This window comes from Arachis hypogaea, chromosome 15, assembly GCF_003086295.3.
Source record: "Arachis hypogaea cultivar Tifrunner chromosome 15, arahy.Tifrunner.gnm2.J5K5, whole genome shotgun sequence".
Lineage (NCBI taxonomy): Eukaryota > Viridiplantae > Streptophyta > Magnoliopsida > Fabales > Fabaceae > Arachis > Arachis hypogaea.
Genome location: NC_092050.1, coordinates 135,536,215 through 135,553,401, shown reverse-complemented (window position 1 = coordinate 135,553,401; position 17,187 = coordinate 135,536,215). Strand labels below are relative to the sequence as shown.

The 17,187-nt window shown below is 36.7% G+C and overlaps 3 protein-coding genes across 3 annotated transcripts; all 3 read right to left on the bottom strand.

Moving 5' to 3' along the window:
- Nucleotides 1-404: 404 nt before the first annotated feature.
- On the bottom strand, nucleotides 405-2,327 carry LOC112747171 (uclacyanin 1). Its single transcript, XM_025795165.3, has 3 exons — nucleotides 2,155-2,327; nucleotides 1,687-1,871; nucleotides 405-1,160 (listed from the first exon to the last, which is right to left on the bottom strand). The coding sequence occupies exons 2-3, from the start codon at nucleotides 1,865-1,867 to the stop codon at nucleotides 712-714; spliced, it is 630 nt and encodes a 209-aa protein (XP_025650950.3). The 5' UTR covers nucleotides 1,868-1,871; nucleotides 2,155-2,327; the 3' UTR covers nucleotides 405-711.
- Nucleotides 2,328-12,487: 10,160 nt separating this feature from the next.
- LOC112748987 (uncharacterized) lies at nucleotides 12,488-13,989 on the bottom strand. The gene is made up of 2 exons (XM_025797249.1): nucleotides 13,480-13,989; nucleotides 12,488-13,372 (listed from the first exon to the last, which is right to left on the bottom strand). Exons 1-2 carry the CDS (start codon nucleotides 13,987-13,989, stop codon nucleotides 12,488-12,490), a joined length of 1,395 nt encoding a protein of 464 aa, XP_025653034.1.
- Nucleotides 13,990-14,711: 722 nt separating this feature from the next.
- LOC112748986 (uncharacterized) lies at nucleotides 14,712-15,749 on the bottom strand. The gene has a single exon (XM_025797248.1). The coding sequence runs from the start codon at nucleotides 15,747-15,749 to the stop codon at nucleotides 14,712-14,714; it is 1,038 nt and encodes a 345-aa protein (XP_025653033.1).
- Between the last annotated feature and the right edge of the window lie 1,438 nt (nucleotides 15,750-17,187).

The following is a 17,187-nucleotide window of genomic DNA, read 5'->3' as shown; positions in this document are numbered from 1 at the left end:
AAAAAAAATCAACCTCAAGCATAATGTACACGTTAAAGTTTAAATAATTGTCATGATTCCAGTCAATTTTCTACAAACTAGTTAGTAGCAATATTTTTCATACTTTTTATCTCAACAAATATATCTTTTTCTCAATGATTTTCATGTGGGGATTTAAGAATCAGATTCAGAGAATCAGAACTTAGAAGGGTAGCCATGGAGATGATCATTACACCACAAAAACTAATGGGAATGGTGCTGTCCCCACTGCTCTATTATGTGTCTAACAATTTCGTGGGCGTGGGGTTATCAGGGCCACGCTTATTTTTTTCATGATATTTCTTAGACTGTGGAAGCATAACCAGAAAAATACAAAGGATATAACTAAGGAAAATGCTGTTAAATAAATCAGCCTTTGAAAGCAGTAATGCAAAACATAGGTATTGTTTAATTCTGTTTCTTCCCGAAAAAAAGGTTTTGATTCACATTTATTCTGTAAACAAAAATTAACAACTAAATGGAAGAAGGAATAGAAATTCAATTAAGCAAGACTAAACATACGAGAAGTCAAACTGACAGAACAATTTCGAATACAATACGCCCAACCAACAGAGCAATTGACTGAAGTGAAATGAAATGAATGAAATCACCCATCATATGATGCCATCAAAAGGAATAGTCCATAATAGGTAACTAAAAATGTGTGGTTGGAAGCAGAGGATGCTCACCGCTTCAGGTGAAAACCAGCAGGAGATGATGCTTAAGTGGGAAGAGGAACGAAGCGCGAGCGGAAGAGAGGATCACGGTGGTGATCACGAGCGTAATCGACGTAAGCATGTGGTCAGCACGTGAGCAATCGCAAGATTCTGGAACGTCAGCAGGAGGAGTGTCGGGGGCAGAATGAGGCGGAGCCGGAAGGGAGTTGCCAGAAGAATGTGGAGGAGCACCGTTATTGTTGGATTGGGTCTGTCCCTGGGCCTGGGTCTGGACTTGGACTTGAAGTTTTAGGCCCTGTTGACAGTGGCCCAATCTGCCGCAAACGAAGTAGCGGGTTCCAGGTACCGTGAGGTGGATCACTGTTTCCCCGGAGCTGTACGTGGCCATGGCGTTGGCGATAGTACACGTGTCGTAACCTTGTTGGTTAACCTCCACCACATCATAGACCGGCGTATACAAGAACACTGTCAACACGCAACAGAGACTCAGAGGGTTAGAAATTGATAATCGTTAATGCTCCAGTTTCCATGGTTGATCTTAGGTAAGTTTACAATAGAATTGAACTTCATTCCATTTATTCAAAGTAGATTCTCCGTCAAAAAAAAAAAAAGTAGATTCACTTAATTTGATCTTCTTAAATAAAGTGTAGATCTGAAGTGTTTATGTAAAAAACGTGACTGGCTTTGGCACAATGGCACTGTTTCTGTTAGTAAGGAACATTTTGGAGAACGAAAACCGTTATGCCTTTCTGTTAATAAATAAATAAATTACACAGAAGTGTGTTTGTTAGACATGAATTCTGATATTTGCTCAAAATAGATCGAAAGTTTAACTAAACCGAAGCAGTCAATCAGTTATGCATGTGCATTGTGCTAGATTTGAAGATCGAATTAAGATGGTGGAAACGAATCATCATATGTTGTTAATTTCTTGAACTGGAATTCATATACAGAAGAGATAATAATGCATTGTACGTATAAAGGTATATACCGAGATCATCGCCAACGGAGAAGGTAGCGGAAGAGGCCCAGGCCTGGATATTGGAAGTGAGATCCCAGCCAGAAGTTTCGCCGACGGTGTGGTTAACACCGCAGACGCATTGGAAAAGAATGGAAGTGATTATGATCATAACGATAGTCTTCGCTGCCCATGCTGCCCTCAGTTGCTCCATTTTCCTTCAAACAAAACCAATAATCAAACACACATGAATCAATTTCATCAACTATTTATAAACTGATAGTGGACGAATTTATCTAATCGCAACAAATCATATATCTATAAAAGTTCTCTGAAGAATAATTTTGACGTACGTGAAAATGCAAATGAATATCGAATTTTCCTTCGAGCAAGTAATTTGGATTTGCATATTCGGAAAATTAAATGGAACAAGTTGATCATTGTGCAGTACTGCAGTTTGATTTTCTCGAGAAAATGGAAAATGAAATTCGAGGTATGTACCTTTAGCAATAATATGAGAGAAGAAGAGAAAATCGTAGCTAGCTGTAAATTCAGAGAAAAGGAAGGTAAGGCGGTAACAACAGACTAACAGTGATGAATGACAGAGTGAGAGTCCATAGTGTTTTCCCGCCTTTTTTAAATTGTTTCAGAGAGAGAGAGAGAGAGATTTCACGCTTCATGGCATGCTTTCTCATTCAGTTGCAGAGAATATGCTACAATGCGGGCGCACTAACCATAAGGATCGTGGACACGCAGTGTAAGTCAAGTTTTTATTTTATTTTATTTTTTAAATACTTTGATCACAAAAAATAATTATTTATATTTTACAATATCTTTTCATTTACATATTTTTAAATAAAATAATCAATTACTAAAATAATTAAATTGAACATAACAGAATAATTCAATTTATTATAATTGAATAATTAAATATTTTTAAAATAGCTTAATCAATTTATTTAATGAATATCAAATATGTATTTTTATAATTTAACTAATTAGTAGTTAATTTTTATAAGTTAACTAATTATTTGAGTTTTGAGTGTTCTGTTGAATTGAAATTCATAGTTACTATTTATGGTATATTTTTTAGTTGTATTTATAGGACAATTTGTCATACTGCAAATTTATTAGATGGTTGAATGATATTACTAGAGATGTGGAGGTTCAAAGTTCTAAGCAGGGAGTAGAAGATAGATTAATTGATTTGGAGGAGAGAATTCTAAGACTGAAAATGGACTATACTTAGAAATAAGGAAACTCCAAATAAAATTACTGAGGGAGATTTTATGGTACTTATGAAGAAAATCAATATAACAAGTTGTCTTTATGTGTCAATTGTTGATTGGAAGCTATTTTTTTAAATGAAAAAGAGAAAAGAAAGATTAAATTAAAGTAATATAATAAAATTTTATTATAATAGTTTATTATAATAATAAAAATTTTGAGAAATTTTTTAAATAAATAAATTAAATATTTTATTTATCAAAATATATTATTATAAGAATATTTATTAATTAATGTAATATTATTTATTCCATTTATATTAAAAACAAGATGTATATATATATATTTTGTTTACACTATAAATAAAATAATATAAACAAAATATTAAAAAAGTCTATTAATGTCTGAAATAATAATAATATATATAAAATTAATTAAAATAATAAATATTTAATATTTTTTATTATAAAATTATTAAAACATAAACTTAGATGAGCTATGTAAATTGATTTTACTTTTTAAAATAATCCAAAATAAACTATAAATACTGTCTTTTTAGTTATCCAATAGTCTATCATAAAAATTAAATAAATATATAAATATTTCATTTACAATTTAAATAAAGGGCAATTTACCTAAATAAATAAATTGGGTGAAAACTTTACTCAAATACACAAAACAGAAATTCCTTAGTGCATTTTCACACTTCTATGTAAACCGTGGGAAGCTACCACGGATTATGGTGTTTGTGGTTTGTGTGTAAACCGTGGCAAGCTCCAACGGTTTACGAAGAGAAAAAGCTAAGCATAAACCGTGACAAGCTCCCACGGTTTATGAAGGAGGAATTTTTATCATAAACCATTTATTTTTAGATGTTTGATTGTATTAATGTGATATCATTTAGACTGCGCATGATAATTGTGACAGAATACATGTATATAATAGAAGCTCAAACCGCTTAAACTATCAAATACATAGCAGATAATATATTAGACAATTCTCAAACTTTTTTAACTATCATTTCCTGTTACTTCATTATTGTGTCATGTCATGCACCCAACAAAACTAATCTAATGTAATCTAATCTTTACTCTCAAATCTCAATACTCACTACTCAACACACAATAGTAAAACAATTTTGTTAAAACATTCATAGTATTTTTTTAAGTTTTGGATTATAAAATTAAAGTATCAATTATATGTATAAAATATATATTAAAATATAAAATATATATTAAAAATAAATAAAATAATATATATTTATACATATAATTATATATATATCAATTATTATATAATATATATCAATTATTATATATTTTTGTATAAATATATATTATTTTATTTATTTTTAATATATATTTTATATTTTAATATATATTTTATACATATAATTGATACTTTAATTTTATAATCCAAAACTTAAAAAAAATACGATGAATGTGTTAACAAAATTGTGTTTACTATTGTGTATTGAGCCGTGAGTATTGAGATTTGAGAGTGAAGATTAGATTACATTAGATTTGTTTTGTTGGGTGCATGACATGACACAATAATGAAGTAACAGGAAATGATAGTTAAAAAGGTTTGAGAATTGTCTAATATATTATCTGCTACGTATTTGATAGTTTAAGCGGTTTGAGCTTCTATTATATACATGTATTCTGTCACAATTATCATGCGCAGTCTAAATGATACCACATTGATGCAATCAAACATCTAAAAATAAATGGTTTATGATAAAAATTCCTCCTTCAACGGTTTATGCTTAACTTTCTCTCTCTTCGTAAACCGTTGGAGCTTGCCACGGTTTACACACAAACCACAAACACCATAATCTGTGGTAGCTTGCCACGGTTTATGTTAAAATCAGAAACCGTGGTAGCTTCCCACGATTTACATAGAAGTATGAAAATGCACATATACGTAAGGGATTTCTGTTTTAAGTATTTGAGTAAAGCTTTCACCCATTTTATTTATTTGGGTAAATTGTCCTTAAATAAAATTGACTAAAAAAAAATTAATATGTATCTCGTTTACATCCTAAGTATGACAAAAAAATATAGCTTTACGAAGAATTAATACTTGGCTCTAAACTATTGATCTTGTATAATTTTTTTAGCGTTGTTATTTGTACAAATGTAATATGAGTCCTCGTTTTTTTTTATCATAAAAAATAATTGAACTTAAATAATTTGATTTTAATATAAAAGATTTAAGCATTGATATTTTAATTCATAAAATATATAAATTAATTTCATATTCATTAAAATTAAATTTGATAAAATTATTGAAATGATATAATAAATAATTTTATTGAATAATTTTTAATTTTATTAAATTAATACAATTTTGATAAATAATAATTTATTCTTTTTTTATTTATGATGGTGCTATGGATGCAGCAATCCCAACCTGACTAAAATTCTTGCGATCGTAGAAGGACATTTAATTTAATTTTTTTTAGGATGTAAACGAGATATGTATTAAATTTTTTTTAGTCAATTTTATTTAAAGTGTAAATGAGATACTTATATATCTATTTAATTTTTATGATAGACTATTGGATAACTAAAAAGACAGTATTTATAGTTTATTTTGGATTATTTTAGAAAGTAAAATTGATTTACATAACTCATCTAAGTTTATGTTTTAACAATTTTATAATAAAAAATATTAAATATTTATTATTTTAATTAATTATATATATATTATTATTATTTCAGACATTAATAGATTTTTTTAATATTTTGTTTATATTATTTTATTTATAGTGTAAACAAAATATATGTATATACATCTTGTTTTTAATATAAATAGAATAAATAATATTACATTAATTAATAAATATTCTTATAATAATATATTTTGATAAATAAAATATTTAATTAATTTATTTAAAAAAATTCTCAAAATTTTTATTATTATAATAAATTTTTTATTATATTACTTTAATTTAATCTTTCTTTTCTCTTTTTCATTTAAAAAAATAGCCTTCAATCAACAATTGACACATAAGGACAACATATTATGTTGATTTTCTTGATAAGCACCATAGAATCTCTCAATTACTGATAGTAGATTAAGGAATGTTGTGTATTTTATGGCTGGTTTCTTAGTTGCAATAATTGTGAATGTGTGGAGCAAAGGTTTTGAGTGAATCAACTTAGATAGTTGAAGCATGAATGTAGTAGTATTTATAATTGTATTATTATGAATGCGATAATGAATAACTATTTTTGAATCATTGTATGATATATGATGGATGTTGGTGTTAATGAATTTGATGTTCACCTTCCTTGCCAATTACTAACTTTCTTGCCTTCTTAAGTGCCCTTTGCATGCTTTTGTAGTGAATTTATATGTTATAATCCTGTTTTATGTGTTCCAATACTTTCTTTTGTGTGAGCTTTGGCTATATTCGTAATCACTTCTTAAATTTCTCAATAAACCATCTCACATCTGCCTAATTGCTTTTTAAAGTCCCGATTGCATGTATGTTCATGAAAAAAAAAAAGTCTTGATTTAAAAACAATCTTCACTTGAATTTCATGAGAAAATTAAGAAGGGACAATTTTTCTCAACACACTTGGCTCTTGACCTCAACTTGTCATTTTTTAGCCACTGTAATTCTCTACTCTGAGCTATTGTCCAGTCCTTTAGTACCAATTTCTAGCTTCACTTCTCCAAATTCAGCACCCTCCGAGAAGTAATCAAAATCAGTCCTATGAACATCATTCTCTGCATTGCTTTCAACAGGAGTGTGCAAGTCTTCTGATTCATAGTTAAAGGCTTTCTCATCATCTGACTCCTTGTGAGCACGCGTTTCCCCCAAAAAAGATCCAACAAAAGAGTCATCCCCAGCCTCTTCAGCATCTTGTGCATGTTCATGATGTTCATGATGGTCTTCATCCCCATCATCTCCAATTTCAATTGGGATCTGACTTGAGTTGGAGTTCTCCATGTGTTTTCTGGTTTGTTGTTGCAGTCTTGAACTCCTTCTCACCTTCTTATACTCCTTCTTCTTTCAAGGTTTAGGGGAATTGCTAGTTACATGAGTCTCTTCGTTAGTAACTTTCATTCCTTTTGGAGAAGTCACTTTCTTTTCAGTTGGAGAACGGTTACTGTCCGCAACCTTTTTCTTTTTTATCACTCTTGCAGGCTCCTCTTCAATATCAGTGTCTGATTCATCAACACCAGCCAGTGGAAGCTTGTACAGCTCATCTTCAGCGCTCTCGTAACCATCATCATCACTGTCATCATCAGAAATAGAAAGATCACCAGTTTCATCACACGCTATAGCATCTTCACTACCAAGAATATTATGCTCAAAATATATATAGAACTCCTCACACTCCTTATTCTGCATTTTGTGCTCCCTTAAAGCATTGATATCTAAATCTCCAAAAATAGGATGCAAATCGGCTTCAAAATTAGCAGCATTCAGATCAAACCATATCATTGCTTTGTAATCATCGTATCCCAGACTCTTGAACAATTCCTTCAAGTCAAAGAAGTTCATAAGGTCCAAATCCATCTCTGGAAATCTCTCAACTAACCCATCCTGATAACTGTACTCTCCCTGTTTGTTCCTCACAAATTTTCTCCCATGGTGGAACACAGGAATAACAAATTCCTCCATCTGTTTAGTACAAATAGAATTATCATTCAAATAAATTGGGACAACAGTTAACTAAAGAATCAGGAACATATATGTCTTTTTTTTATTATGACAAAAAGTGATACTAGCCTTTCTGCTAATCATTAGTTTCAACAAATGCATAAATATTTCTAAATGTGATAAAATGTGTCATGCAAACAAGTTAAAAAATATGGGACTACCATTCTTTGCAGAAGATTAAACAATTTGTTCCAACCAACGGGACCACCATGAAAGTAATTGACAAAGGGTTACACTAATTGATAAAAGCATCACCATTTTTTACTCGACTTGAGGATGTCCCCGCTAACACCGGTTCCCTTGACGGCGTCTTATTCCTTGCTGGTACATTGAAGAAGGATCACCACTTTTGTTACTGTAGAGCCAACACTCTTTAACTCCAGCTTCTCCTCAGGGTTAATAGGTAATAACAGTGGGTAACTGAAGGTTAAGGGCAAAGTGAAACAAATATAAATAAAGGAAAACTAAAAAACGACGTTGTCTTATTACATATGTGGCAATAACGGACACGTCAGTTCACGTTACGGGACAGCAAAGTAATTCTGTTCCGTTTTGTCACATGAACTGGCGGAAGGATGTAACGTGTCCACATTTTATTTTCTGTGGGATCTATTTATTATTTTTTTCAGCAGCTAAATTGTCCGAACGTAAAATTCTCAAGGACTTAATTGTCACTTTACTCCTTCTTTTATTATCATTTATCAATGACATAACCTATCTCGGATTAAAAAGTAAATAAATGAGAATGAATGCATTTGTGAAACGGATGTAGTTTAACCAACAAGTAAAATTAGTATATGGATAAAATTTTGGTGTAATGCATGTAAATTGGCTTGATAAGTATAATGTATATATGAAAATGTTTGGTAACCAAAATAAATAAGCTAAAAATGGCCAAAATTTATCTTATTTAGTATTTATAAATTATTATTGTTCCGTTCGGGTCTAGCCGAGGTATATCTCTCCCAGCGAGGTCGCTTATCTGTTGGAGGAGCTATACGTCATCCGGAAGATAGCCTTCAGGAATAACCTCGGCGTGATGAAACACGGCGGCGGGAGCACCTGCAAAAAGCACTCTGACGCTCAAGTAAGTATGAGAACTATATGAGAAGAGAATAATGAATTAGAGTGAGTTTTGTGACCTGTTTTTCCTAGGCTATTGGGTTCGGTTTTATAGGTGAACGAAGTGCCTTGCTTGTTCCGATAATAGTGGCTTGGATAGTGAGTTCCGTTGCTGTTGGTAACGGCTAGTGGATACTGTTTGACTTGTGCACAGTTTTGGTCAAGTGGTTACTTCAGATATGGTTTGTTCGTTTCTGAACTTTATGGTTGGTCTCAGCTCTGATCTTATCTCCGAGTTTGTGAGGTACACATCACAGCCCCCAAGCTTGTCTGTCTCTGTGTTTTAGGGGGCAGGAAAGCTTTCTACGTTTGGTGTTTTTGTTGATTTTTTGCTTAAGTTGGGCTTTGTTTGTTGGGCCCATGCTTTTGGAGGTCAAGGGGGAGTCAAGGGATTTTCTATCTTGCTTGGCGCGCTGCGATTAATGCGCTTCCCCTGTGTTTGGTTTTTCGAGGTTTGTAACAGTTATGTTTTGATTTTTCCACTAAGTTAGTGGGCCTGGTAATAGTATTTGGTTTGTAGTTTTGGAACTGATGCTCTGTTTCTTCGTCTTCTGTCATTCATATCTTCGAGTATGACTTCCAAAAGTTAGTTCTTTCTTCATTCACTGTTTATTTTTGTTTTTGTTATGGCGAGAGAGAAAGATAAGAAAACGGCTGTTGAGGAGAAGAAAGATAACCCATATCATTTGGTTCATGACGATGTGAAGACTCGATCGTCTTCGTTTGTTGATTCTTCATTGCTGCATAAGCTCGAGGGTTTGGCTTTCGTAAGAGAGGGTTTTGGTATAGGTGTTGAGTTGCTCCACTGTTTGAATGATGATAGGGTATTTGAGAGGAGAGGGGATTGAGAGTATTTTTATATGTACACGCCTTGTCTGTTGGAGTTAGGTGTTAAATTTCCCTTTTCTTCCTTTGAATGTGACGTACTAACCTAATTGAATTGTGCACCGTCTCAGCTACATCCAAATTCTTGGGCGTTTCTTCGTGCTTTCGAGTGTCTGATGGAATTCTTGTCGTTTCCTTGTTCCCTTCCTTTATTTTTCTCACTGTTTCAGTCTAAGGGGGTTAGGAGGGGACAGTGGGTATGTTTGAGTAGTTACCCTATTCGTTATTTGTTCTTGCTTTATAAATCTTCCTTTAAAATATTTAAATCCTTGTTTGTAAAAGTCTGATCGAAGGAGGCCGATTACCCTTTCTATCTTGATGACGAGCTTATAGAGAGGTTTCCGCTATATTGGTGTTCGGAGCCCTGTCAGATTCTTGAGGCTACTGAGCGTAGTATGGAGGAGAAGTGTGTGCTAGAGTTTTTGATAGAATGTTTTGCTGATGGGGTGTGTTTGTCTATTCCTGAACTCCTATGTTTGCATGACGCTGGTGACAATGAGGGTCTGAGGTCCTATATAGGTAACGATAGCTGTTGTCTTTTTTGTTGTTTATTTGCTTTATTTATTTGACTACTTTTCTCTGCACAGGTGGGCGAGCTCCTTTACTTGATCCTTCCCGATTTCAATCCTTTTTGAAGAAGAAAAAAGAAAAGGATGCTGGTGTCTCTGGGATTGTGAAGGAGGCCGGTGGGGAAGCTGCTCAGTCCGCTGCTCAGTCTACCTCATCGTTCAAGAGGAAAAGGGTGGAAACTGATCAGTCCCTCGAAGTTATTTCTAAGGGTGAAGAGGATATGGCTGGTGGTGGTAGGTCTGTGTTTGATCGTCAGAGGCGACTTCATGGGTTCATACCTGGGATGAACACTCACTCTTTGTGGAGCGATCAATTTCCCATTGTCGAGCTATCAGACAGGGTTTCCCAATATCTTGGTGATATGCTCATGACTCGCCGCATTGGTATGGAGGGCTTGGGAAAATTCATTCAGGTCGGTTTCTATGTTATTGTCATCTTTCTTTTTTGCTTTTATTTTCTCTTTGTTGATATCCTTTGTGATTTGCAGATCGTTGCCTCACGCCTTATGTGTTTTGGCCGTACTACTGAATTAGTTGGAGCTGAACAGTAGACTGATGTGGGAAGGGTTACTGATCTGGAAAATTCGTTGAAGGAAAAGGATATTGCTATGGAAAAGGTGTTGCAGGAGAATGCCGAGATGTCAGTGAAGATGAAGTCGTCCGAAGACGAGATTACTCATCTCAGAGACCAAATCCGATTTCTTCAGTATGAGATTAAGGATAGTGATTTGGCTAAAGGGCAGCTGACCTCCCGAGTTCATGAACTGGAGGAATTGGGAATGGAAATGTTTGCTTCTGGTTTTGATCGAGCTGTTAGTCAGATTGCTGCTTTGGCACCTGAACTTGATTGTGCTCGGATGGACGTGACAAAGGTCGTCATTGATAGGAAATTGGTGGTGGATGGCACTGTGGAGGACCATGATGAGAACGCCCCTCCTCCTTGAGTTGTTTTTATTTATGTATTGGACATGTTTTGTTTGTAATGATAACTTATTTTGTTTTTTCTGGCCGAGCTATGGTCGGTTTGATGTTTTTGTGAATACTTGGTTCTTGTTTTGACTTAAAGTATGCGTTGACCGTGGTTAGGTTACCTTGATGATATAGTTATTTTGATAGAATGGTGCATTAAATAGTAGTGTAAGATAGGTGAACAAATAATCGGTTGCATTTGTTTGATTTGGGCGTCCGGCCTCGTTAAAACCCTCCTTAGGTAAAATCCATTTTGGGAAAAAAACCTCTAGGGGGAAAAAGAGTACCTTCATTCACAAAATGTACAATTTTATGATCTATACAACTTTAGTGAAGAGATGTTCCAATTCTCTGAAATTGGATTGCCTTGTAATGTTTGTAGTTGGTAAGCCCCCATTCCGAGCACTCTGGATACTCGGAATGGGCCCTCCCAGTTTGCGGCGAGCTTTCCATGTGATGGAGGTCGTCTGGCTTCTTCTGTTCATCTGAGGACTAATTCACCCTCCTCAAATGTCCTTGGCACCACTTTTTTAATGGAGGCGATTTCCCGGTCCTCTTCTGTGAGGTCAAGCTCGGCATTTCTTGCGTTTATGTTATGTTGTTCGTTGTATAGGTCGGTTCTTAGTGTGGGGACTCCGACCTCTACCAGGATTAATGCTTCCGACCCATAGACTTGCTTGAAGGGTGTTTCGCCCGTTGTTGTTTGTATTATGGTGTTGTAACTCCACAATACTTCTGGTATTAGCTCCGCCCATTCTCCTTTTGCATTATCAAGCTTTTTCTTTATTGCCTGCAGTATAACTCGGTTAGCAGCTTCGGCTTGCCCATTGGTTTGTGGGTGTTCGACCGAGCCAAAATGGTGTTGAATATTAAAATTTTTTAGAAATGAGCCGAGCTTGTTATCTGTAAATTGCCTACCATTGTTTGATATTATTTCCTTTGGTATTCCGAATCGACATATGATGTTTTTCCAAATGAAAGATCGTACCTTTTTGGCTGTTATTCTTGCTAATGACTATGCTTCTATCCATTTTGAGAAATAGTCTATTGATACTAGGAGAAATTTTACCTGTCCTGGAGCTATTGGGAATGGGCCGAGAATATCGAGACCCCATCTGTGGAAAGGCCAGCTTACCTCCATGCTGTGTAATACCTCGGCAGGCTTCGTAGAGATGGCGGCATGCTTTTGGCTTTTGTCACATGTTTTGACCTTCGTTATGCAATCCCTTTTCATGGTCGGCCAATAATATCCTGTTCGGACGATCTTGGCTGCGAGAGCTCGTCCCCCGATGTGGTTCCCACATACGCCCTTGTGAATTTCGTGCATCACCTCTTTTGCCTCATCTCTATTTAGGCATTTTAGTAATGGTTGTGAGAAACCTCACCTATATAGGTCACCTGCTATGTTTGTGTAGAGGCTTGCTTTTCGTCTGAAGTGTTGCGGATTGAGCTCGTCTCTGGGCACAGTACCTGTATTGATGTACTCAAGGAAGGGTGTTCTCCAGTCGCGGAGGTGGTTAATACTTGTTATAGATAATGTTTCAATGCTTGGTTTCTTAAGTGTGAGTTGTGATAATGCCGATGCTTGTGTGTCTGCCCTAGTGGATGCAAGTTTAGATAATACGTCTGCTCTGACATTCTTTTCTCTATGTACATGCGGAATAATGAATGTGCTAAATTTTGAAATGAGATCCTTTGCTATGAGCCAGTATCGCTCAAGCAAGGGATCTTTTACCTGGAATTCTCCTCGGATTTGTTGTACCACCAAGAGGGAATCACAATGTGCTGTCAGGCTTTGTACTTGGAGGCTTAGGGCGAGCTTGAGTCCTGCTATGAGTGCCTCATATTCGGCCTGATTGTTGCTTGCTGGGAAGTGAAACTGGAGAGATTGCTCGGCCACCACTTTGTCTCCCTCTTTCAGGATTATCCCAGCTCCGCTTCCCTCTCGGCTGGATGCCCCATCAACGTGTAACTCCCAGTGTTTATTGAGCCGTTCGGGGTTAGTTCCGAAATAAAGTCTGCTAGGATCTGTGCTTTCAAGGCCGACCTTGGTTGATATTGGATATCGAATTCCGAGAGCTCGATGGACCATTTGTTCAGACGCCCAGCCAACTCTGGTTTTGTCAGTATTTGTCTCAATGGCTGGTTTGTCCTTATTATTATCGTGTGGCTTTGGAAGTAGTACCTGAGTCTTCTTGCTGTTATTACAAGTGTTAAAGCTAGCTGTTCTATCCTTGGATACCTTTGCTCCGTTGATTGCATGACTCTACTAACGAAGTATACTGGTTGTTATAGTTTTCCTGTCTCAATGACTAGAGCCGAGCTTATAGAATGATTAGAAACAGATAAATATAAATATAAAGGTTTACCGACTTCAGGTCTTTGCAGCACGGGTGGTGATGATAGAATGGTTTTGAGCTTGGTGAACGCTTTCTCGCACTCTTCTGTCCATTGAAACTTCTTATTCTTTGATATTGTTTGGAAGAAATGATATGATCGGCTTGACGCTACTGGTAAGAACCGAGATAATGCCGCTACCTTTCCTGCTAATTGTTGTACCTCTTTTATTGTTTTAGGGCTCACCATGTTAAGTATTACCTCACATTTCTTAGGGTTAGCTTCAATTCCTCGTGAGGTCAGCATGAATATAAGGAATTTACCTCCTTGTACTCCGAAGGTACATTTCTCTGGGTTGAGTCTCATGTTGTATGCTCGGATCTGTTCAAATATTTCCCTGAGATCGTCGCAGTGTGACTTTTCTTGTGTGGTCTTGGCGACCATATCGTCCACGTAGATTTCCATGTTCCGACCTATTTGATGTCGGAACACCTTGTCCATCAGACGTTGGTAAGTTGCACCTGCATTCTTTAAACCAAATGGCATTACTCTATAACAAAAATTTCCATGCTCATTATGAATGCTGTCTTGCTTTGGTCTTCTGGATGCATGGGGATCTGGTTGTAGCAAAAGTATGCATCCATGAAGCTCAAACTTTTGAAACCCGATGCACTGTCTACGAGTTTATCAATGTAGGGTAAAGGGTAAGCATCTTTAGGACATGCCTTATTTAAATCTGTAAAGTCGACGCACATGCGCCATTTACCTAAATTTTTTCTTACCATTACCATGTTTGAGAGCCATGTGGTGAATCTGATTTCTTTGATGAAGTTAGCTTGAAGGAGCTTTCTTGTTTCTTCTAGGGCTGTCTTTGATTTTTCTGCCCCAAGATTCCTCTTCTTTTGAGCTATAGGATGGCTTGTTTTGTCAGTGGCGAGCTTATGGCAAATAATGTTTGGGTCTATGCCTGGCATGTCTGCTGGGGTCCAGGCAAATAAGTCGGCGTTGTCTTGCAGTACCTCTATGAGCTCCGATCTTTCTTTTCCCTATAGTGCTTGACCGATGTATGTGACTTGCCCTGGATTTGATGTTAGTAGGACTTTCTGGAGCTCGTTTGCGGGTTGAGGCCTTTCTTGAGTGTCCACTCGAGGGTCCAGTTCCGCTAGGGACAGTACCTCATTTGTGTTGTGAATTGCTTTGACCTCTTTTTGGAATTCTTTTTCTGGAGCCGATTTCTTGAGACTTGCATTGTAGCATTGCCGAGCTTGTTAGCAATCTGAATGTAGTGTTGCTATCTTTCCGTCCTGTGCCTGGAATTTGACACATAGATGAAAAGTTGAAACTACTGCCCTGAACATGTTCAGGGTGGGTCTTCCGAGGATAATATTATAAGGACTAGGGAAATCAACTATAAGATATTGTATGTCAATAGTGCGCGACAATGGGTGGTTCTCCATCATCATTTTTAACCATATGTAACCCTTGATAGGCACTCTTTCTCCAGAGAATCCAACCAATTCTCCGAATGAGGATTGTATGAGTCTTTCAGATATTTTCATTTTTAGAAAAGTAGTATAAAAAAGAACATCGGCATTACTATCTGGGTCCAGAAGGACCTTTTTTACCAATAGCTCGCCTGTTTGAATGGAAATTACCACTGGGTCGTTTGAGTGTGGTGCGGCCGAGCGTATTTCCTCCTGGTTGAAAGTGATTTCTAGATCGGGTACGTCCTTCTTGTTGTGTGGTGTTGTTGCTTCGATTGCCAGCATTGCGCGGTAGCTGCGTTTTCTTGCCGAAGTTGTTTCGCCTCCCCCGGCGAATCCTCCGGATATGCAGTTTATAACCCCTTTAGGTGGGGTGTTGTTTGTCCACTTATTGGCTTCCTTGTTTCCCGAGATTTGTTGACGCTCTTCTTTGTCTCTGTCGCCGTCTTTATGTTTCCTTCCTTCGATGTACTTATTTAGGAGTCCTTGCCGAGCTAATCTTTCCAATAGATCTTTGGCTATGACGCATTCATCAGTTGTGTGCCCGTACTTCTGGTGGAAGGCACAGTGCTTGCTTTTATCAACAAATCTTTGGTCTTGATAGCTCCCAGCCCTTGCTGGTGGTTTTATGATTTTAGCGTTGAGTATTTCTTTGATTATCTTCTCCCTTCTTGTGTTGAATCTGGTGTAGTTGTCGAATTTTGGGGTGGGCTTGAATGGTTTGCCGAGCTCTTTGTTGTTCACCGTCCTTGGCATCCTGTCTTCCTCTCTTTGAGGTTTTCTTTCTGTTTTGTTGGCTTCACGGAGTTCTTCAATCTCCATTTGTCCAGCTGCTTTTTCTTGGAATTCCTCTAATGTCTTCGGCTTGGTGACTGCGATCGTCTCTCTGAATTTTCCGGGTCAGAGGCCGGCCTTGAGGGCATGCAGGTGGACGGCAGGATCCAGATCGGATATTTCCATTGTTGCTTCTGCAAATCTGGTAAGGTATTCTTTCAGGCTTTCTTGGGGACCTTGGCGTATGGTGCCGAGGTAATCGGATCCGTGTACGTATATCCGAGCTGCAGCGAAGTAGTCTATGAAGGATTTCGCCAGTTCTTCAAAGGAAGAGATCGAACCTGTAGGTAACTTTGAAAACTAGAGTAACGCAGCGCTGTCGAGATAGGTAGGGAAAGCTCTACAAAGGACAGGTTTATTGTTAGGGCCATTGAAAAATATCATAGATTGAAATTTCTTAATATGAGCCCGGGGGTCACCAATCCCCTTATATGGCTCAAGTGAAGAAGGTAGCGTAAAGTTCTTTGGCATCTGGTAGTTGGTGATTTCTTCCGATAAAGGATTGTCCAAGGTAAGCTTCTCTTTTGGTGGGTTGACACTTAGTAGGTCTGTATTGCCTTTGGTCGGGCCCTTTTCGTCATGCTTACTGGCGCTGTTCTGGGCGGACAGTTCAGCAAGTCGTTTGACTTCTGCTTGTAGTTCGGCCATCTGAGCCAAAAGTTCGGCTTGAGTGAGCTGGTGAACTCCGTTGTCGGCCATGTTTAATAGGCTGGAGAAACCTGTGTAAAAGAGAAAAAATAAAGTGCGATATATAAAGAATAGTGGGGTTAGATTAACTGCTTTGGGCCCCTCGGTGGGCGCCAAATGTTCCGTTCGGGTCTAGCCGAGGTATATCTCTCCCAGCGAGGTCGCTTATCTGTTGGAGGAGCTATATGTCGTCCGGAAGATAGCCTTCAGGAATAACCTCGGCGCGATGAAACACGGTGGCGGGAGCACGTGCAAAAAGCACTCCGACGCTCAAGTAAGTATGAGAACTATATGAGAAGAGAATAATGAATTAGAGTGAGTTTTGTGACCTGTTTTTCCTGAGCTATTGGGTTCAGTTTTATAGGTGAACGAAGTGCCTTGCTTGTTCCGATAATAGTGGCTTGGATAGTGAGTTCCGTTGCTATTGGTAACGGCTAGTGGATAGTGTTTGACTTGTGCACAGTTTTAGTCAAGTGGTTACTTCAGATATGGTTGTTCGTTTTTGAACTTTATGGTCAGTCTCAACTCTGATCTTATCTCTGAGTTTGTGGGGTACACATCAATTATAATAACTAATAAAACCAAATTAAGACAAATTCTTGCTGATTTTTTTATCTCTCTAATATAACCGAGGCATATATATATATATATATATATATATATATATATATATATATATATATATGTATGTATGAAATTAGGTTGCAAAAATTATGAATGTATCACACGTGTTATTTGT